The sequence below is a fragment of the Suricata suricatta genome, chromosome 1 (assembly GCF_006229205.1).
Source record: "Suricata suricatta isolate VVHF042 chromosome 1, meerkat_22Aug2017_6uvM2_HiC, whole genome shotgun sequence".
NCBI classification, from domain to species: Eukaryota; Metazoa; Chordata; class Mammalia; order Carnivora; family Herpestidae; genus Suricata; species Suricata suricatta.
In genome coordinates, this window is record NC_043700.1 from 70681760 (window position 1) to 70704469 (window position 22710).

The window sequence follows — 22710 nt, forward strand, 5'->3', positions numbered from 1 at the left end:
GCAAAGGTGAAAAATTATAATCCTTTAAGCATCTTAGATAGTTGAGTGGTAAAAACCATAAGCAAATCTTTGTAATATAACTGCTTAAATGGACCCATGTACAAAATGCTGTGGGAGCATGAGAGGGTCACTGAAGTCTCAAAGCAAGTGGCTCAGGAAAGGCTTCACAGTAACTTTGAATCAAAATATGAAGGATGTTTGCTAAGCAGATGATCAGAGCAGTGATGGACATAAGGAAATTGTATTATTGCTTGGGCTCACATCTTGGTGTTTCACATTATTTATACTGCTGCAAATTCACTCATCTCTTGACATGACATTTATTAGTATTAATATCAGCCAAAAATATGTATTGAGTACTGAGAACAGGGTTGGAAATTTTTCTAGAACCTGTGGATATAGCTGTGAACTAGATGTATGGGGGCCATGCCCTCGTGGTGCTTAGACTCTACTTTAGGGAAACAGAAAAGTAGGTGGTATTGCCAATGGTTTGATGACAGTAAAATTGGGTAAAAGTATATAGTCTAACTTGGGATGCAGAAGAGGCACTATACTTTCCACACAGGAACTCACATAATTCTTAAAATAACCTTGTGAAGGAGATATTGTATTATAGTATTCCTGTTTTACAGATGAGGACTCTAAGGCATAGGAAAGTTCAATAACTTGCCCTTGAGGTAATATGCGATGGAGCTGAGATTCTACTCAGGTATCTGGTGCTCATATCATAAACTGTGGTACACTGACCTTTGTAAGATTTGTTGAGTGAACAGATCCTTAGTTGTCAAATGTTTTAAGGGTTAACTTTTGCTATGTAATGCTGGGTTTTTAAATATGTAATTCTTAACTTTGTTCCCATAATTTATGATGGCTTCAATATCTAATTCTGATAGCATTGCTTTCTGGATGGTTTCTGTCATCAAGTGATGTCTTTGTATTAGGTTGTGTCTCAGTTGTCAGATATGAATGTAAAACGAATTATAATGTGTTTTAGAGGTCTATAACTACATTGTAGAAATAACTGCCATGAATTCTTCTCCCTTTTGTTGATAGATAACAATCTGTTAAAATAGTTCAGTAATTTTAACATCACAGGGCAAGGCTATTAAGTTTAGTATGGGAGACAGATGAAAATGTGCTAAAAAATAAACTGGGTACGAAGTCCTGGTAATGTAAACACGTATGAAGTAAATTCACTGTCCCTTGTCTTCAGACCAGAAATCCAGCAAGTCCTGAAAACTAAGAACTTTTTTAAAGTTAGCCAACCCTAACTTTAACTGACATAAGACAGTTTTATTATTTATCTGAATAGTCCTATACTTTGCTGAAAAAATATTAATGTATAATGTACTGGAAGTGTTCAGTAATAATATACACCATATAACTTTTCTAAACTCCAAAAAGTTCTGAAGTCAGCAATACAGCTTTCTGCAAAATTGTGGAACTCCACAGACCTTTGAGTTTTACAGCTATCACCCACATACAAAAAATGGAATACAGTTTGAAATGTCAAAGTAGTCAAAGCCTTATCTTAAGTCTGAGTACATGCATATTTAAGTACTTTAAAACATACATTATATAAATGAATACCTAATTTTACTAACCTAGTTATAGGCAGCTCTGTATAATATATAATGATAATTCAGAGCTTATATATTATTTCTCTTTAGGGATTAAATGCTATTCTTGTTAGCAGACTTATACATTATGAGGAATGAGAACCTCGACTACTTTTCTTCTAGTATTTCTACATAAAATTAATAGCACTAAATTTATTTTTATTCTCTGTGTTGCTAGTGTAACAAAGATGAATAAGGCAGAGACCTTCCTTTAAGGAGGCTGCCGATGCTTTTCTGTCTCACAGACTTATCTCATTGTCCCTATTTTATAGTCACATATCAGAATCAGAGATTAATTAGTTTATTCAACAAATAAACATCTATTAATTGCCAGGCACAATTCTAGGCACTTTAGATACATTAGTGAACAAAGCAGAAAAAGTCCTACCTTTTATAGAATTTCACATTTTGGTGACCCTGAGAATTCTGCCTGGGAGAGGGCAGCATGTTTGGTGTGCTCCAGTATATAGTGTGTTACCAGACTTCTTTATTCAATTGCACTTTTCTTTTCTAAATCATTGAGGGTAATTTATCTTATAGTTTCCTCATATATAGATACCTGCCTACATGTACATGCATATACAGGCACACTCTTTCTCTGGCTTGATAGGATTATGTTGGTAACTTTATTGAAATGTATAATCTATTGGTTTTCAAATACTGTTAGAGATAGTATCTAGCACAGAGTAGTATTTTGAGGTTCTGAAAGATTAAATATGATTTCATTTTATTCCATTTTTCATATTCTTGAAGGAAACTTTAATATCCTACCGAGCTCACCTACTAATTTCTTTCTGGATTGTTCTGGGTCAGAAGTAGAGTTCTTGGCTCTATCTGTGACTTGTGGGAAGTTGCATAAATTAATGTGTGTCTCACATATAAACAAGTTATATAAGGATAGATATAATTTATAGGAGATATATTTATGGTAGATATAAATGATAGATATAATTTAAGATTTTTTTAATGATAAAAATTTCATCATAGAAAGTAATAGCAGAAAGACTACCATTTGTGGTAAAGCCAATGACATTCTAAATGTTAGAAGTTACAATTCAGTTATTTCCGTGATGCAGTACATCTCTTTATTTGCATATGTAGTGTTTTATCCCTAAATTGTGAAAAGTAAAACAGATTTTAAAAAAAAAAGCAAATCTGATACTAGATTCATTAAGCTTTCTCCTGTGACTTTGGTAGTATCTATTTATATATTAATAAATGTTTATATATTTATAAGCTTTATTGACATTCAGTTTGGGTTAGAGGAAGAACAATTAATAAGTATTTCTCAACCATTAATATATTAATGCTGACTCCAAAACACACAGCTAGTTATTTGTTTATGGTTATTTTATATTTTCATGTATCTGATATTCGAGAGAAAGAAATATAATTTTGGGTGAAATTCTCTTAATTTTTTCTCCTTGCTAGTATTGAAAATGGAAATCAAAACCTGTGGGCTATTCCTATATTTAATTACATTTTTATGTGTGGATGATTACCTATGGTTCACTTGGGAACAATTTAAGCTTAAACAGCTTTCCAGTAATCCACAGAAATCTCTGCATTATCACTTTGGATTTTAAAATGTTCTTGTTACTACTACTTTGAACATGTAGGGGCAGTATAGTACTATTTTTGTAAATCTTGTCTGAATTTGTGGGATTTTTGAATCAGTTAAGTGATGTTAAAAGTTCGTTCCTCTTCTAGAAAATGCAGCTGTATGTCTTATTTTTAAAGGATGATTGGGACTCTTATTAAGTTGGAACTATTCTTTCAATCCAGTTTCTTATATATATTATACAAACCTTTAATATTAGGGAAGCTCACGGCCTTGTTATATTTGAAGTCAAGGAATATGTTAAGCTAACAGGAAGAATACATTTTATAGTTAGCAAAATGAAGATAGTTAAAATGGATTTGCAAACATATGAAAAATACTAAAATCAGTGTTGTAATTTTGCTTTTTTTTTTAATGGAATGCTTCACAAATTTACATGCCATCCTTGTGCAGGGGCCATGCTAATCTTCTCTGTAGCATTCCAATGTTAATATACATGCTGCCGAAGTGAGCACCAAAATCAGTACAATTTTGCTCTTATTCATCCTATACCAGCCTTTTCAAACATGGATGTTTAACTATGAGAATCTTTTAAATAAAGTCCTAATTTTTCAATCTAGTGAACACAACTTAGATTACTAAACAGTCTTCTTTTAAGATTCTTTAAGAGGTAAGTATTTTTTTCTTCAGTATCAAAACCATTCGAGTTATTACAAAATTGATAGTTTTTTCCCACTTAAATTGATTTACACTTAAAAAAAACTGACTAGTTTTCTCTTCCATTTATTCATTCAATAACTGCTATGAGTCAAGGACTGCTTTAGGCATTTGGAGTACAACAGTGAATGAAACAGACTCAAATCCTCATCCTTCAAGAGTTTATATCAGAATAGCAGAGCGCTTAACAGCATAGATGATGGAGTCAGTTAGATTTGGGATTACATTCTTAGCTTCACCAATTACTGAGCTTCATCTGTAAAATGGAGATAGCGGAGTACTTACTTTCATAGGCTTGTTGTAAGAATAAAATGAAATAACCTATAGAAAGTATGGTTACATAATAAGAACTTAACTATTATGAAGTCCGCATAAGACTTTTCGATGTGTTGGTAAAAGCTAAAATTAATTCTCCTTATATGATAGTACTTATTTCTTTTACTTTATGGTTATGTTTTGAATATTTTTTCTTTTTAGTTTGTTCAAATTGTGAAAGAAAATGCTTAGCACCAATTTTAAATAGTCATTTTTCTAAAACAATTTTCTGAATGACTGTTAATCTCTAAATGGGAAGTGCTGCATGTGAAAAATTAATGTGATTTGGTTCTACTTACATTATGTAGATTCATTCAGTGTGACTATCATATATGTAAAAATTAACCCCATTATGTCTTCCTAAATTAAGGTAACTTATGCTTAGTGTTTTGTTTGGAGTTTCTCAGATGTTTAGAATAAATGTGTTGGCTTCAATACCATTAAATTAAAACAATACCATTAAATTTAAAAGTATGTATATATATTGATTCCCATATTATGTTAGCTGCTAAAATGTCCAGTAAATAGTTCTCATTATGATTCTAAGCTCTGACTCCCTTTCTTTCCCTAGAGGCCCCCAAATGAGTTAATTAAGAAATGGAACATACTTGGTAACATATTTGAAAACTAGCTTGACAAAATGGACCCTGGTATATGGTTACCATATAGGAATTGAGACTTAAAACATTTAAGGACTTCATTCACAAGTCTTAACAAAAGTGCTTAGAAATTTAGATCTTTCTTTGATACCCTGTGCTGCTCTTGGTTCTCTTTATTTTTAATTATGTGGAAACCCCATATTTAATACATACATGCACGCACATGTGGGTGTGTATGCACACACGCGCGCGCACAAACACACACACACACACACACACCTACAAGCACTCCTGGGCCCCGCATACACACAAATGAAATTTTCACCCACCCAACCTCTGTTTAGTAGCTTATCTGCTGTGTTCATGCTGCAACTGCTTCACTGAAGGGAAGTGTTGTTCTGCCATTTTCATATTAGCTTTGTTATCATGTGGTATTTTCAGCTGCTCATACTCATTACCATACAGCTGGTATGTAGAGAAGAGAAGGAAGCAAGCAGAAGTTGTACTGTCTACAAGAATAAGAAGCTCTCTTGCAGATGGGGTGCTGGCAGATGGGGCATGTGTTTGAACAGGTTTTACTAATAACAGAGTGCATTAAAAATCATTCTGAGAAAGTCCTAAGGTCAGTGCCATGAATTCAGAGCTTGAGAGGTTGTTCAGTTTTTTGTAGACCTTTTTAGAATATTAATGAACTCTCGTACAAAAAAGTAATAAATGGCTAACTACAACCTCATCCAAAATATTTATCAGTTTCTCCTTTTTCATTTTAGTATATTTTCTCTTTAATGTAATTTAAAAAGCATTGATACTATTCGCTAGTGTCTCTCATTATCTTGCACTGCATTTTGTAGTCTTCAATATATTTACTTAAATTCCCAGACTGTGGTTATATACAAAAGTATATATACTTTGAGCAATGTAATAGCATTCGTTTTAATATATAAATGTTAAAATATTTCTTAGAAGATGAAAACCAAAGAGGATTTAGAAATGCATATAGATAGTGTTAACTACAGTGAAGTTTAAGATGAATTATGTTCTGTCTTCATTCAAAGTTAGAAATGAATTGTATGCCCCAAAATGAATCTTTTGTTAAAATTATTATGAAAATGCTTTTCATATTCACAAAACCAAATGAAGTAATAACGAAATAACTATCAGTAACCTTTTTTTTAAGGTATTTCAGTGGGATCTTAGTCCTTTTGGCCTTTTTCATTAAGTGTAGTATTTCTTGCTGGATTCTCTCTCAATGGGAGATCAGGATAAAAAGCAACTAAAGCAAAATAAATATAGGCAATTATATGTAAAATGCATAGTATTCAATTTAATTGTAATGGAAATGTCACTTCTCTTGTTATTTTGTTTAGAGAGATTAAAATATATATTGCCAAAGGTTTTTTTTTTAAACGAATATTACCTATAATGGTTTTGGTAACTCTGAAAAACTTTTAATGCTTCAGATTTCTTGTCAGTAAAATGGAGATTCAAAAATGATATCTCTTGGATAAATATCAATGAATAAATAAAATGTTAACTGAGATCTGTGGGATATGGTGTACATTGTGTTACTAAAACTGTATATTCCTTTTAATATTTATAATAATATTATATTATTATAATATTTATTCCTTTTAAAGGTTTATATTCTGTTGGGCATTTTTAAAGGTACAGGAAGTACTAAACCAGGTCGGCTTTTTAACAAAGATAATTGCATGTTTGTTGTATATCAAACTATATATTTTCTTCCAATTTAGTTTATGCTTGAGTTGTATAACTGATAAATATCTAGAAAATTGTATTACTTTTCCCTGAGGGGGAAATATATGTATATAAATATTTAAAGTGATACAAATAATACTATATATAATAAATACAAAATAAATAATATATAAAATATTTTTTCACCTGTATCACCTTCCCTTTTATTTAGAGTTATATGAGCTTTTCAAATTATGCTGAAAATTAACTTCTACAGTTATTATTTCTGTAGTTTTGTGTCATTATTGACTCAAATGTGTGTTACATTGTTCATTATCTCATTTAAATATTATTTATTGATACCCTAGGAAGCCCAGGAACTATGTGAGGAGCTGAGGTAAAAGAATGAAAAAAGAAGTGTTCACTGCTTTCATGGAACTTACAGTTTATAAAGGATAGGACAAATAATAAATGTGCCTACAGTGTGACAAGGCATTGGTGCAAGCACTGTCATTACAGCTTTAGAATGGGGAGGAGGTGGCTCAAAGAAGGAAATTCAAGGTGGCCTATACACAGATGATTCCATGTTTTCATTCCCATTCTAGACCTTTGTTCTGAGCTCCAGAGCTAGTTGGAGCATGATAGCCTCACCTGGATGTCTCAAAGACACCTCAAGTCAACTATGACCAAATAGGGAATTCATGATGCTCTGTACCGCAAGAAAAACAAACACTTACTCTTGTCTAGTATCCTCTCTCATGTCTCATCAGTTGCATAAGAAACCTAGGTGTCATCTTTAATAATTCCTCCTCCTTTACTTTTCATGACTAGTCAGTCTGTCACCAAATCCTATTAATTTTATATCCTAAATGTCTTATAACTGTTCACTTTATCTGTCTCTGTTGCACCTAGCTAGGCTAATCCACTATTATTTCTTGCCTGGCCTGGTACAATAAATTTTTCACATAGTCTCTCCATATCCACAGTCACTTCCATTCCATTTTTAATATTACATTTAGAATGATTTTTTCAAGAGGCTTATCTGATTATTTCTCTCCCTTCACTAACTTCCAGCATTAGCTTTTCATTACTCATATGGTAAAGACCAAAACCCTCTATGAGGTCTTGCATAATCTAGCCCTTATCTACTTCTCTTAGCCTCATTTTGCACTTGCCATAAAGCCTTTATTTGTGCCTTGCAGCCATTAGGAGTGCCCTTCCCCCCAGGCCCTACACACTTTAGTCCTTCCTTCAGAGAAGAGAAGTCTTCTCTGAACCTCCAGACTAGGTCAAAATCTTAACATTACGCATTTTTGTAAAAACTCTATACATTTTCCAGATTTACTTTTGCTTTGTTTTGTTTGTCTTCCTCTCTTACTACACTGTAAACTTTAGCCATGAAGCTGGGACCATACTTAATTTAACTTATGTGTAATAGACACCCAAATAAATAAGGTTGAATGAATGTGGGAAATTAAAATAACCATGTAAATCTATATTTGTTTTAATTATGTATCCCAGGTAGAATAAAAACAATTAGAGATAGTTGAAACAGTATAGGATAGAATCACAGACATAGCCATGTATTGTCAACGCTGATGTTTACTCCTAGGAAGTGATAACTACACATGGATCAAACTGACTATTATTAAAGATGGATTGGCCCTTAGAAAACTATCTGTGTGATGAAATTAAGAAACAGGGCCAAAGTGATAACTGAATTTTGAAGCATATATCTGATATATACTCTGAAAAGTTCCCCCTCCAACACTACTGTGTATTAATAAATCAGGTATTTTTAATCTGTCTATTAAACTAAACAAAAATCAAGTAAAAGTCATAATTCCCTGTTTAGTGTTGTGGGGTCTTTATAACCAGTAAAAGAGCATTTAAAACAATTTCTTTAGTGTTTTGATACATAACTTTTGCCAGTTTTCTTCTGTAGTATTCAGATCATTCAGGTAAGGGTGAAAGACTAGTAGCCCTTTCAAAAAGACTTTCCAGTGAGATACTTTGACATATTCTGTTCTCAGCTTTTTTTTTTTTTTCATGATTTCATGTTTTAGAGATATAAAGTATAGGACATGAGGGACTGAGGAGGGCAGGATATAGTTCTTGGTCGGGGAGGGGGTGTAGAAAAGGAATTATAAGCACCATTCAACAGATAGATTTTTCTTTCACTATACCTACTGATGGCTGCCTACCTTCAATATAATATAAAAGATAATGGGAGCAATTCTTCACTAAGGAGACATTGGCAGTAGTGTATTAATTCTTTGTCAAGCAGCTCTTGGTAAATTCCCAGAAGTAAAGTGTATCAGGTACACAATTAGCTACCTACTTTGTCTCTTCTTTCTCAATATCTGCTGTGATTCTAACATAGATCTCATCTATTATCACACATTTGGAGACTGAAACAGCTCAGGAGACATCCTACAGATTTCTTAACTACGAATACTTCTTGTTTTGTATGTACAAAACACTATTTCATTTTCTGTAAACTGGAGACCAAGATTTGGCTGTGTTCAAATCCTAGCCACCCTACTTAGTTGTCTAACCTTGGGAGGAAGTTACTTAAGCCCTCTGTGTCTGTTTCCTCACTTCTAAAATGGGATAATAATAGTACATACTTCATAGGGTTGTTAGACACTTTCAATAAGTTTATATAAGTATCTAGAAGAGTGCCTGAAGTTTTCTTCTCTGTAAACTGCATTTTCTTGAGGGAACTTGTTAAAAAAAAGAGTTGCTTATTCAAGCTTGAATAGTTTACAGTATATTTTGATGGTGGGCAGTAAGGGAGTATTCAAATCAGATTAAATATAGTGTTTATTTTTCCTTTTTTCTTAGGTTTAAAATATTACCATGTGTGTTTCTTGAAAATATTTCAATTATATTGATTTGTCATTTTTTTATTGGCTTGCCTGTTCTTGCCCCTGAATTGGGAGTTCTTCCAGGGTAGAGATTACATCTTGCTCAGTTTTGCATCCTTTATGCTTAGTGTCTGGCTTTTGGTAACCCTAGCTAAATATTTCTTGAATGTAGCAGATCTAGAACTACCAAAACAAAATGTTTGAATCACTGTTGAGTTTTCTTCTCCCATCTTGTGTCATTGTTTAGAAAATAGAGAACCATTATATGACTCAGGATTCATTTGGATGAGCCCAATAATATTATAGTGGAATTTGGGCTTAGAGCCTCCCCATAAACTTTGTCACGTAATTTCCTTTTTCTGTGCCCCTTATATAGAAAAACAAGTACAGTAAATTTCACAAAGTTAAAGTCTTTGAAATAAATGAATTGATGGAGTAAAAAATTACATCCTGGTCTAACAATATCATTTTTTTAATGTTTATTTTGAGAGAACAGGGGAGGGGTGGGGAGAGAGGGAGACAGAATCCCAAGCAGGCTCATACCTATGAACCGTGAGATCATGACCAGAGCCTAAATCAAGAGTTGGACACTTAACTGACAGCCACCCAGTAACAAAATGTGTTTATTGCAATTATTTAATAAAAGCTAGTTAAATAAAAAGATCTTAAAAATACCATTTAGTTTTAATCTGCTCTTTACATTGTGATCATGATGATTAACATGTCTTTCTTTAACATCTTTGAAAATTATTCTAAAATCTTAATAGGCTGTTTTGTCTCTTGATAGAATAACTTTAAAGGAAAGTCTGAAAATGAAAAGGTGTGTGTGTGTGTGTGTGTATGTATGTATGTATGTTTATGTGTGTGTGTGTGTCACAAGGGCTAACAAAATATAACAACTTTGAGAATTTTCTGTAGTTCAACATCTTTTTATTAGCTTTGACTTTATATAATTTGGTAGATTTAAGCTATTCCTCATGGTATTTATTTTTCATATTATAAAAGTTTGAACATGTATTGACTCAATTAAAAAGAATTTAAGATTCAGTTTCTTAAAATGTTCTCAAATCGCCATGTAGCAGTTCTCAACGGACCAGCTGTATGCACATAGCAGTTCTTAAACTGTAATGCACATTTGTTTAGTAGTCATTGTGCCGTGATTACATACTGTGAGTTCACACAACTGGAAGGAAATTCATGATACACATCTTGCAGAAAGAATTTTTTAGAGGCATGCATCATATGCGGCAAACTTTCAAAGTTAATTTTTAAACATTTGGAGGCCTTGATTACAGATAATAAATATGTTCTTAAATATTAAAGAAATTTAATAAAGAAAGTGAACTTAAAATATTTCTTTAAAAAATTTTTTTAATGTTTATTTACTTTGGGGGGAGAGAGAAACAAGGTACAAGCAGGCGAGGAGCAGAGAGAGAGGGAGACACAGAATCTGAAGCAGGATCCAGGCTCTGAAGCTGTTAGCACAGAGCCCAATGTGGGACTTGAACCCACAAACCATAATATCATGACCTGAACCGAAGTTGTACGCTTAAGTGACTGAGCCACCCAGGTGCCCTATAAATAAAATATTTCTATTATAATAGTTTTGCTAAGATGTCAAAGTGCTCCTGACCATTGATCTTACATTCACTGCAAATAGAAAAACTACCATAGATCATATACCTTTTCACATTGTTATTTTGAAAATATTTCTGCGACAGGCAAAAATTATGTCAAACGTTACTCATGACCGATCTATTTCTAGCTTTCTAGCAATCTTTTTTTTTTTTTTGGTACTCTGCTTTTATTTACTGAAACTTTACAGTCTGTTGAAATCTCCTAAAAAGTTAGGGGATCATGTAGACGTTATGCTAGTCAGATAATTCTAGATTCTTTCAAAGCAAAGAATGCAGTTTCTTAAATTATATATACAGTAATTGCTTTAAAATGTAATTTGATGTTTCTGAAATGAATCTTTAGAATCCTCCTTTTTAAGTGTAGTGGGGGCATGATTACTAGGTTCTTCTCTCCTTACTTGACATCTGCATCAAACAAATACTTAAAGAGCAGGTAAGGTACTCTAAAATGAGTAAAGAATTGATTAAAGATCCCCATGATGTTGGAGCAAGAACCTGGTGTGATTTATGTTTCTTACTGGCCTAGCACCATTATGGAATCAATAAGTATTTTTGAATAAGTAAAGTAAGTTTAAGTCCACAGACTTTGATTCATAACTAGAGTTTTAAAAGATGAAACTTATCCCTTCTCATTTTAAATTCTTCTGGAAGATTTGTAAGATGATTGGAATGAGAAGAGACACTGTATTTTAAAAGGTACAATAAGTTTGAATCTGGACTTTATGTATCTGTAGCCAAATTTTATAATTGGAGATAATTATCAAAATTGGGAAGCCAACCAACAAAAGATTACCGAGTTGAGAATAACATGTATTTTAGATTAAGCAGATCTTGGGTGACAGCACGTTAATGAAGGTGTACCTAAGTAGGGTTGTACCTGAGGCTGTACTTAGCTTTAGTTGAAGGCTTTTTCCAACTTTGAGATTCTGTGGTTATGTTCTGGAATTACTTTATGATCACAGAGAAGCAGTCTTAAAAAGTGTGCCATGGGTAAAATCCTTTTGTCTCTAATAACTAAAGGTAACCATGTCTTTTGCCATTGTTAACATTTGTTAAAATAAAGGTTGAAAGATGCATTGTCCATCTCTAGAGATCTGAGCCCAACACTAACGTCTTTCCCCAAAGCGTCAAGTACTAAAATGTAAGGTAAAATCAGAACATAGAAACTAGAAGAGCAAGGAAATAGGCATATGATGCAGTAGACATTCCTTCATTCTTCTAGAATTGGGTTGGGAGATGTAAAGACTTAGAATAGTACTTGGCACATGGTATGGCCTAATTAAGTGCTGTAATTCTCTTTTCCAAGTTTAGGAATCTTTTGGGATAAGTGCTGAGTTTGAGAATAAGTGTGAGGGAGATGAAAGAGTAATTGCTGGATGAAAGAGTTGAAGAGTTCAAGTACAGTTATATCTTCTTTTCTGTGTATCTCTAACTTCAGTAACTGAGAATTACTTTGTAAGCAGTCTTTAATTTTATATACATTTTTGAAAATATAAAAAATAGGCAAAAATATATACAGAAGTTCTGTTGTGTTTACCCTTATCCTAGAAATCCTCTAATGACTTCACATTGGACTTAGAATTAAAGCTGAACTCTTGACCATGGCCTACAGGATCCTACCGGATCTGGGCCTTGGTTACCTGTCTGTCTTCATCGTGTCCCAGTCACTTCATCTTAGCTAGACTGGACTTATTCTTGCTGATCCCAGGCTCTACTCTGTCATTTTGACTAAAAAGTTGTTTCCTGGATGATGCCGTTCAAAATTAGCCACACGTCTCTACTACCCTAACTACTTACTTCTTTCATAGCACCCTGGTTTTTTTCTTATTTCTCTCTTAGAACTAAGCATTATATGAAATTTTCTTACTCATGTATCAGTTTGCTTATGAGGTATCTTCTCCCCCACCCTGCCCTGGAATATAAACAACACAGAATAGAGAGCTCGTCTGCATTGTTTGCCACCTTATGCCTAGAGTCTAAAAGTTGCTAGCACATACCAGGTTATGCAAGCGAAGTTGTTTATTGACAGGCAAGAAAAAAGAGGGAAAATCTCTTATTAAGCCACTTAGATGACCACTGTGAATATTCTCATATATTTACATAGGCTTTTCTCTGTGCGCCCACATACACACATATATATACACTTAAATATTTGCATATGTATTTCACAGAGGACCATACTTTATATCATGTGTTTGAATCTCACATACCTTCTACTTTACAGTAGCCCTTTCCCTAATTCTCTACATGATGAACAGCTTCTCTGACTTTAGAATGCTCTACAATGAAGTCTTTTCCTTAAAAAGAGGCTTTGAGTCTGGGGGTTGGAGAGGCAGGGCATGGGGAGAAAGGGCTGGGAATAGAACAATACAAACTGTTTAATTTTCCAAGCAAGTCATGCGTTTTTTAATTCCAGAGATCCTTTCCCCACATATTGGTGAAAATCAATGAATCATGTACCCTACTGCCCTGAATTACATTTTTTATTGTCTTTTCATCAAGTTTTTTGGGAGACTGTAATGTTTGAATGAATGTTTATTTCTGAAATCTCTTCATTCCCCCCATATTCAAAAGTACAAGCCACTTGTGTGTATGATCTGGTAGAAGTGCCTATTGAAACAGAAGGACCCCTTATTAGTCAGTGTTTATAACTAAATGAAAAGTCAACAATCTTTACACCCACATAGGAAAGTTCTCCTTGTACAGAAAGACACATATTATCCCTAAAATGGGAGAATGAGTCATGGCAGAAAGTACTTTTGAAGAAACCATTACTAGTAAGTTAAAGAGTATTTTAACCATAATGTATATTTTTTAATTTTTATGTTTATTTTTGAGACAGAAACAGAGCATGAGTGGGGGAGGGGCAGAGAGAGAGGGAGACACAGAATCTGAAGCAGGCTCCAGGCTCTGAGCTGTCAGCAGAGAGCCGGACACGGGGCTCACAACCGTGAGATCATGACCTGAGCTGGAGTCAGACCCTTAACTGACTGAGCCACCCAGGTGCCCCTTAACTGTAATATTAAATGTTTTGATTAGGAAATGATTGCTAAATAGGTTACTCCCAATGTACTGTTTAAGACCAATAACTACTAGAAGTGTTAAAGATGTTAATTCTTCAAGTTAGTGATAGTGGTTATTTCCACATATGCCTTTAGTCCACAGAGGGTAATTTCCTTTTTTCTTCTTTAACATCTACCAAACTTATGTTTGCTACCAAACTAAGAAGCAAGACCATTTTATATGAAATTTTCCATTTGAATGATTTCTTCATTTTCTGATCTCCTACACTACCCAGTTTGGCACTTGATAGATACTGTTCTCTATTAGTTTCTTGTCTTGCCAGCTGGATTTTAAGTGTCTTGGCAGGAAAGAAATGTTATTGTAATGTTTTTATTTGTCCTCAGTAATGTTTTTCAGATATTGGGATATAGGTGATTATTTTTTAATTACTTCTTTTAACCTAAATCTTTCAGTTTCTATCACCTTTCCCCAGTCACCATGTCTTTCCCTCAGATTTCCCACATGTAGCAGAAGCATAGTCATATGGATCTAAATAATTATTCCATGAACTGAATAATCACAATTTAGTCATAGTTTGCATATGTAATCGCTATTTGCAAAATACAACATTTTGTTTCCTTCTTTAAAAATATCTAATTTTTTGAACCTAACTTGAGCCATCACATATCTTATGGAAATCAGTTAAAAAGTAGTGAACTTGCGACCAGAGTCTAAGGTTCTATCTAATACAGCTCTATAACCCTGTCCAAGACACTTAATTCTCTACCTCACCTTTCTCACCTGTTAATAACAGTTATTATTTCATAGGATATCTGTTATATGTTGGGCATCGGTCTTCACTAACTCTGTGAGTTAGGTTAGGAAAGTTGATATATGGTAATTACCATTACAAAAGCTAGAACTCATTAAGGTCAAATAACCCCTACCAAGGCTCCATTCTAATTCTCCAATTCCAAAGCCCATGTTCATTTCATAAATGACGGAGAACTAGATTAGATAACTTCCAAGTTCCCTTTTAGTTATAAATGTTACTAAATGTTAGCTTCCTGCTATTAATGTTGTTGTTGTTGTTGATTCAGTATGTACAACTTTTTTACTTCTTAGCCTTTAGCCCTTTTTTCTAAATTTTTTGGTCATGGCTAAATTTAAGTCATGACTAATTTTCAACTTATTTAAGAAATTAATTCCAGAAACAAAAGATTATTTTAACACTAAAATATAAGATGATATACCACACCTACAGAAAAAATATTTTTCCAGTCAAGTAAATGTATTTGAACATCACAACCAGCAGCAGTAAATATGGAAATAGATAAAGTAGAAGAGTGAATAGAATTATAGGTCTTATATTGAGAGAAAATGGATTTTATCCTTTTTCTATACTTACTGTTTTATTTTTCTTGAAATCAACCTTATTTTTATAGTTTCTTATGATTTTTTTTTTTACTTTGCTGAAGGGATTACTATAAAGCAATTATAACAAAATTTTGAGAAGAAACTTTTGAATATGAATTCAACACACTTATAGTTTATTTTGGATTTGAAGCATGAGATGTAAAGATTAATTGATTTCTAAAGAAATCAGGATAAACTCCAAAGTGACTTACTTTGTCAATTATTGCAAGTATTGCTTCTCTGTGTAGAGATATTATAAGGAACATTTTGGTACATGTGTAAATCTGATAACTCTACCACAGCACGAATTTTAGCAGAGCAAAATTCCCATCTTTATTCTTTTCTTCAGTGGCTCTGATAAATAAAACTCTTAACCTGCATTATTGTGTCAAACTGTGTAAGTTTGTATATTTATATATTGGTGTATACACACACAGACAGACAGACAATACTTGGGTTTATCAGATAACTAATGTGTCCCAATTAGAAGGGATGAAAAAAACCTTTACTGCCTGAATTAATATTGCAGTTAATTGTGTCAAATCCTCAAGAATTGTATTTTTGTAAAGAGAATTATAAATACCAGAAACTTCAAGAAAAAGAAAAATTTATAAAAGTACCACTCCTAAAATTATAGTTATCTTAAAAAATGTTTAAACCAGTCTGAGCTATATTTTGATTCACATTCTGATTTACTGAGGTTAGAATTTTGTATATTATTATTATAAGCATTCCCCACCTCCCCAATCAAGTTTCTGAAGTTATATATATTTTAGTATTTGTGATTTTTTTCTAACACAGTAATATTTCAGTATTTGTTTACTTGGATGATAATTTCAAACTAAATCTGGCTCACCTTGTTTTATTTTACATGTTCTCAGAAACCTAGTTTTGAACTAATGTCAGTGTGAGTTCTAAGAGTCAGACGTGTGTATGTTACCCTACTCTGTGTCTTAAATTCAATGGAGGAAGTAAAATGTTTTCTTAGTTCCATGCTCTCCTGAGCCTGACAAATACTAGGTGCTAAATAAATGCTTAATTAATGAATAAGACTGGAAAACAGCTTATTGATCAATACTGCTACCTTTTGCATTAGTGAAAATGTAGGTGCTGGGCATACATATTATTTTAATTTGATAATACCTATCATATGACAAATTATCAACTTGCCCATTTCAGCTGTAAGCCTTTTAAGTAAGAACTCACATCCCAGAAAGTTAATGACAGTGGGGTAGTGCATTTTCAAAAAGTTTATTTTAGCTTCAGTATGCTTGGCATTCCTTTGATGTTGAAATTTTGAGCTGTCTCTAATTTAAATTCTGTGCTGGGGCAAGACAGCTAATTGTTTTGGGAGGTAGTTTTTCTAGTATAATATCAGAGTAAAAAATGTCATGATAATAAAATCATTGATATATAAACACATAAGATGGAAGTAAATTTTTAAATGTTAGCAAGATAATGAAAAGAACCAATAGTAGTATAATATCATCAATTCTAATACAATGGATAAGACTTTTTAGTACTAAGTATAACATATTTATGCTTTAGAAAAATGATGCCGTGGTTGCCACTATTTACTTGTATGGCCAGTTATTCAAAAACAATTATTGTTTTTTCTACTGTGTCCAAGAGTAAGATGGGAACCTTCAAGGAGTAGATAGTAGTGAAGAAAGATACATAAAAATAATGACAATTATTTTTAGGTATGATGAGTGCAATAATAGAAAAATTTATTTAAAATGGAAGTAACTCTGAGACTCAAGGTGAGGAAAAGTACTCTATCACTCCTTCCATTGTTGACACTATGTATAAAGGTGTATACTTCTCTGAAGATACAAGATTCAGTGAAGACTGCTTTACTGTTTATATTTTTCTCACTATTTACAGGTAGAATAATTTTGGTTTCTGTCCATAACTACAACTTGTCCCTCAAAAAACTTAGTCATCCCAACTAATTGCTCAGAAAAAACCATTTCTCTTATGCTACCTCGCAAGTTAATCATTCTACTGCATTATTTCCCAGAGGCTTTGCCTCTGAGCCAGTACATCTTCATATCTTTGTACTGTTTTTTAATTAATTTATTTATTTTCTTTCTTAAGTTGCTGCTCTCATCCGTTCTTCTTATACCCATAGATCAATGAAGTTGTGACGAGATGAGCATTGAATCGGAGTTAGCAGTCACTCCCCTTGCTGATAGATTTCCAGTAAGACTTACAGGTTGTCAGTCAGCACAAGAAATATTTTTTTTATACAGTGGGAAATTTATTGCCTAGCTGAAATTATATGAAGATTTACTTTATTGTAGTGAAAATATACTTAATACATTGTGTAGTGATTCTAAAAAATTGGATGACAAACACAAGTATTGTCTCTGCTATAATCGTTGACTAGTCTTTTTTTCAGTGAACTTACTAGTTAACATTCTAGCATGAAGCATAAAATACTTTTTTTCCTAAACTTACTTAACATAGATTATGGAATGATCTCAGTTTTGAAATGTTTGTCTACCACAAGGATCAGAAAAGATATAAATACACACATAAAGGTTTTCATTCATACTACTAAGAAACTTAAGTCTCTGAATAAAGTTTTAAATATGTGTATTCTAGGGGCGCTTGGATAGTTCAGTTGATTGAGTATCCAACTCTTGATTTTAGCTCAGGTCATGATCCCAGGGTCATGGGATTGAGCCCTGCAGCAGGCTCTGCACTGTGCATGAAGCCTGCTTGGGATTCTCTCCCTTTCCCTCTCCCTCTTCCCCCCGACCCCCCTCTCTCTGCCCTTCTCCCCTGCTCATATGTGTACGTGAGTTCTCTCTCAAAACAAAAACAAATTAAAAATAAATAAACAAATAATAAAAATATCTGTACTTTAGCCAAGACTTTCAGAAATAGGAATGGAGAATGCTTTTATGTTCTTTTATTCATAATATATCATGATGAAATTAATAGATCACAACTTTCATTAGTAGAACTTTAGAGATTATTGAAAATTATTTTTATTTATTTGAAATCTGGTTAGAAATTTAGTTGACTAGTTTTGCTTGCCAAATTCTTTCTACAAATTAACATTGTAAACAGGATGGTAGGGAGACATTGAAATATGTGGGAAAATAAAATCTTCATGAGTACTTACTTATGTAATGTTTATTACATTCTCACTTAAAGGATAACAAAAATAATTGTCAAGTGGGACCCATGGAATATGGGGGATGTGGGGTGGTGGAAAGTCTTTTCAGTGTATACTTCTGATTATCCTTTTGATTTTTGAATCATGTAAATATTTACCTATTCAAAAATAAAACATGAATATACATACCTACATATAAATATATGTTTGTGAGGGTCAAATTTTCCTTTAACTTCATACCATACAAAGGAGCCATGTAACCATAAGAGCATTCCTTTGAATATAGAAAATTAAGTCATTTTCTTCCTTAAATATCCTAGGTTTTGAGGCAGTATTCCTGGTTTATTAAAGTTGGTCCATGTCCTTAACTGAGTAGACTTTGAAAAAAGTTACTTCATCTAAAGAGGACATGATTTCAATTGAAGTCAAGATATATACTGTTACATGATTGATGGGCAGTTCATTTGTCCTCTGATAAGCTGGATACCAGTGACAAATTTTAGAGAAAATGTCAGGTGTTCATTTTGTAATTAGTTTCTTCAGATAGCACAGAACTGAGGCTGATGGTGGAGGGAAAATCACTTTTTTTTGGCTTTGTATTTTTTTAAATCTTGAGTGCTCTGAGTCTTCTAAACAAAAGGGTTTATGGGTCTATTATGGATTTTTTTCCCCTAAGAGATTTCTTTGTAGAAAGAACTTTGCTTTGAAATAAGCTAGTTGTTTATTTAGAAAATTAACTTTTTGCTAGGTACATTTACATATTGTTTCTGAGGGTAAGAATTTAAGAGTCAATTTTTTAAAAAGATAATATAATATATAGAATGTACTTTCCAGAGGAATCCAAGATGTACATCTTCATAAAATTTTAGATTATCTTATTTCATTTATGTTTTTTTAAGTAAAAGACATTATACTAACTTAATGTCTGTTATAAAGGTAAACATTTACTTTTAAAATTATGATACTACTTTATACAGCATTTAGAATCATTTTCCTAAGTGAAACTCATTTGTTAACTATAGCAGAGTATTAAAATATAATAAATCCAAATATTTCTTTTTCTGAAGAAACTTTTTAAGTACTTAAATAACTATAGGCACACAGTTTACTTGTAATAAAGAATGTTAATGGGAAGGGTAGGAGTTAATTAACTAGACCCTTAATAATGGGCCTTTCTAGTCCAAGGAATCTTATAATTGCCTCCCTCCTAAACTAGTTGTGTAGCAAGTTGCAAGATAAAATATCTAGATTTGTGAAGTAGTCATTCTGAGAAAAAGGTTGCCTTCAGGCAAACTTTGGTATTTATTATTATGTAAAATGCCTTTTTAATGATAGGCAATACACATTGTCAAAGTAATTTTGGAGGTAGAAGTGCAGTACATACTATTTAAAGATTAAATGAACAAATAAGGGTAGGACTCTCCAATGAGCCCAGTTTTTGCTTTCTTTGGAGAAATAGTCTTTTGGCCAAACTTTCCACACTTAATACTAATCTGATACTCGTAAGAAGATATTGTCATGATTACCGAGAATTGATGAAGTGTGTGGTAATTTTCTTGAAATCTATATTTTAAATGAAGGAAATGGAAAAACATAGGGAATGTTTGCATTAAACAATATGAGAAGTATGCAGGTTAAAATATAACTTATTATATAATTTCTGCAAATGCTATATGCTCCAAACTGGTTTACTTTATTGTAAACTGCACCGCCCCCCCCCCCCGAAAGAATATTTCATTTTTCCCTTTGGGATTGCTCATTTTGTATCTTCTAAGCTACTTGAAAAATGTGATCAGTCTGTGCCAGGACTGCAATAGGATAACCGTTAGTGGAAATAGCCTGCCCTGCCTCTGTTGGGAGGACTGTATGGAAAATATATTCCATTTTCAAAATGTTTCTGAAAGCACTTATTTGTGGAAAGGATGCTTGCCATTTAAAACTCTTCAGAAAAGCAGGTTTTACAAAATACAAAATAACCTCCTGAAAGTTTGAAAGGGGAAGGGGCTGTCGTGTGGGGGCGGTCTCATTTGCTGCCCACATCCTCGCTCTGTTCAGTGCGTTGTGTGCTTACGGGTTCCCTGGAGCGGATCACCATATAATTGATGTGCAGTCTGCATTGCTGAATCCTGGACTGCACCATTCTGTGTTCAAGGGAAGATGTAATCTGATCCCTCTGCTGCTGAGGGAGGAATCTGTTCAGTCAAGGCTTTGACAGGGCATAGTCTCCTCCAATAATCTTCTCGGTTCTCTCTCATTATTCCCTCGAGTTCTCCTCAGTCAAGCTGCATGTATGTATGTGTGTCCCGAGAAGCGGTTTGATACTGAGCTGCATTTGCCTTTACTGTGGAGTTTTGTTGCCGGTTCTGCTCCCTAATCTTCCCTTTCTGACGTGCCTGAGCATGTCCACATTAGAATCTGTGACATACCTACCTGAAAAAGGTTTATATTGTCAGAGACTGCCAAGCAGCCGGACACACGGGGGCACAGAATCACTGAAGGGGAAAAATACAGAAAATATGGGTTTCTACGGCACACTAAAAATGATTTTTTACAAAGTAAGTAATCTGTTTTCTTCCTGTGTTGTATGATTGTGTGTGTGTGTGTGCCTGCCTGAGAAGGAAAATCTGTATCATCAGAGATGGCTGCAGTATCCTCTAATTTTGGTGGGTGGCTGGATGGCTGGTATTCGGTTTTACATCGTGAATGTAAGCAAATAATGCAAAGACAACGTAAGCTGTAAACAGCTTTAAATTTACAATAAAATGTGTGTTTTAATCCGGGAATTTTTCAGTAAAATATATGTAGACTTTAGAAATGTGGCTCCGTTAAATGCTGACCTGGAAATACGCTACCCTTAGTTGGCTTTTAGTAGGTCTTTTGCCTTTAATTTTTCTGTATCTTATACATATTTCTTCTCTTTTTCTTTAGTTGACTCTTTCAAAGTCTAGAATCACTAGAATATTTGGGACTTATATTTTAAAAGATCGTATTTACTTTGTGTGCCCCTTTAAAATTGCAGAATTAATGTTTCGTTCCAAAGTCAGGATTTTCAGTAAACAATATAATATTTAAAAGCCTCTATAGCCTATAGAAAGTGCTTTATTTGGTAAAAATATTCTAAAAATAAAAATCCTTTCCAAATGGTTCCCTTGGTATGTATTTTGGGTATTTTTATCCATTGAAGGATTTCTGAGATGGAAATAAAGTTTGCTTTTGGTGGCAAATGGCATTTGCACCAATGTGTATTTACAAGATACCCAGGAAGTTCTGAAACCCAGTATTACAACTTAATTAGAATGAATATCAAAGTTTCTCATATTAATTTTGAAAATAATAATCTGTGCAAGTTGTTAAAAAAGCTAGATTTTTAAGGTAATCTGTACTGACTGACCTTCCTGATAGATACATTTGCGTGCATGTGTATGTGTGTGTCTATAATTTATATATATGCCAGCAAGTGGCTATCTATATTTTAACCCTATATATTTATTTTTGGATTTTATTAAAATTATTTGGAGAAAGAACATACTGGTTTTTGAGAGGAATCACTTTAAAACAACGTAATGAGTACAGAAACTTCTGAAGGGTTGAATTAAGACCAATTCCATATCTTCCCAGTAGGTATTTCTTGAACTAAGCCATAAATCGTGAACAAGCTTGCTGTACCCTCACTCTAGCTCCTGATATTATAAGATCATCACTGTATTTTGGAAGGCGTTTTAATGATGATAAAAGCATAGGCTTTATTATCCATAGTGTGGTTCAAAATTTTGTTAGAGTCTTGATGGTTCTCTTTAGTGTTTATAATGCAGCATGCTGTTTTATGATGTTCCCATGTGAGGCGATGGGTGAGAAACTAAGTCTGCTGCAAAGCAAGGGTTTTTGCCTTATTCTAAAAATGAGGATAGCTCTCTATCACTCTGGGGTTTCCTACCTCATGTAATTTTCCACAGTACAGTAATTAATTAGCAGACACAAATCTGAGAGGGTTGTTAAAATAGAAAAAGTTGAATCTTATCTTGTTTTCTAGTTTTATAACATATGACCTCAGTTAACAGATGGTGAAATAGAAAACATAAATATTTCAATATTGATATTCAGAAAATACAATTCTGAATGCATTTATAGTATTACACATATATAGC

The 22710-nt window shown here is 33.2% G+C and overlaps 1 protein-coding gene and 1 non-coding gene across 7 annotated transcripts in view; one reads left to right on the forward strand and one right to left on the reverse strand.

Annotated features, from left to right (window-relative positions):
- Positions 1 to 22710, forward strand: part of FBXW7 (F-box and WD repeat domain containing 7) — a 220530-nt gene that overhangs the window by 167385 nt on the left and 30435 nt on the right. Inside the window, exon 1 of one of the 6 annotated variants that reach the window (XM_029940125.1) lies at positions 20747 to 21120. The exons of the other annotated variants lie outside the window; for them this stretch is intronic. Within the exon in view, the coding sequence (XP_029795985.1) occupies positions 20860 to 21120 (261 nt within the window). The 5' untranslated portion in view covers positions 20747 to 20859. Of the gene's footprint in view, positions 1 to 20746; positions 21121 to 22710 lie in introns of those variants that run through there. 6 annotated transcript variants of the gene reach the window in all.
- Positions 3589 to 3695, reverse strand: LOC115303230. Its single transcript, XR_003913927.1, has one exon. It is a non-coding gene; the product is annotated as a U6 spliceosomal RNA (small nuclear RNA).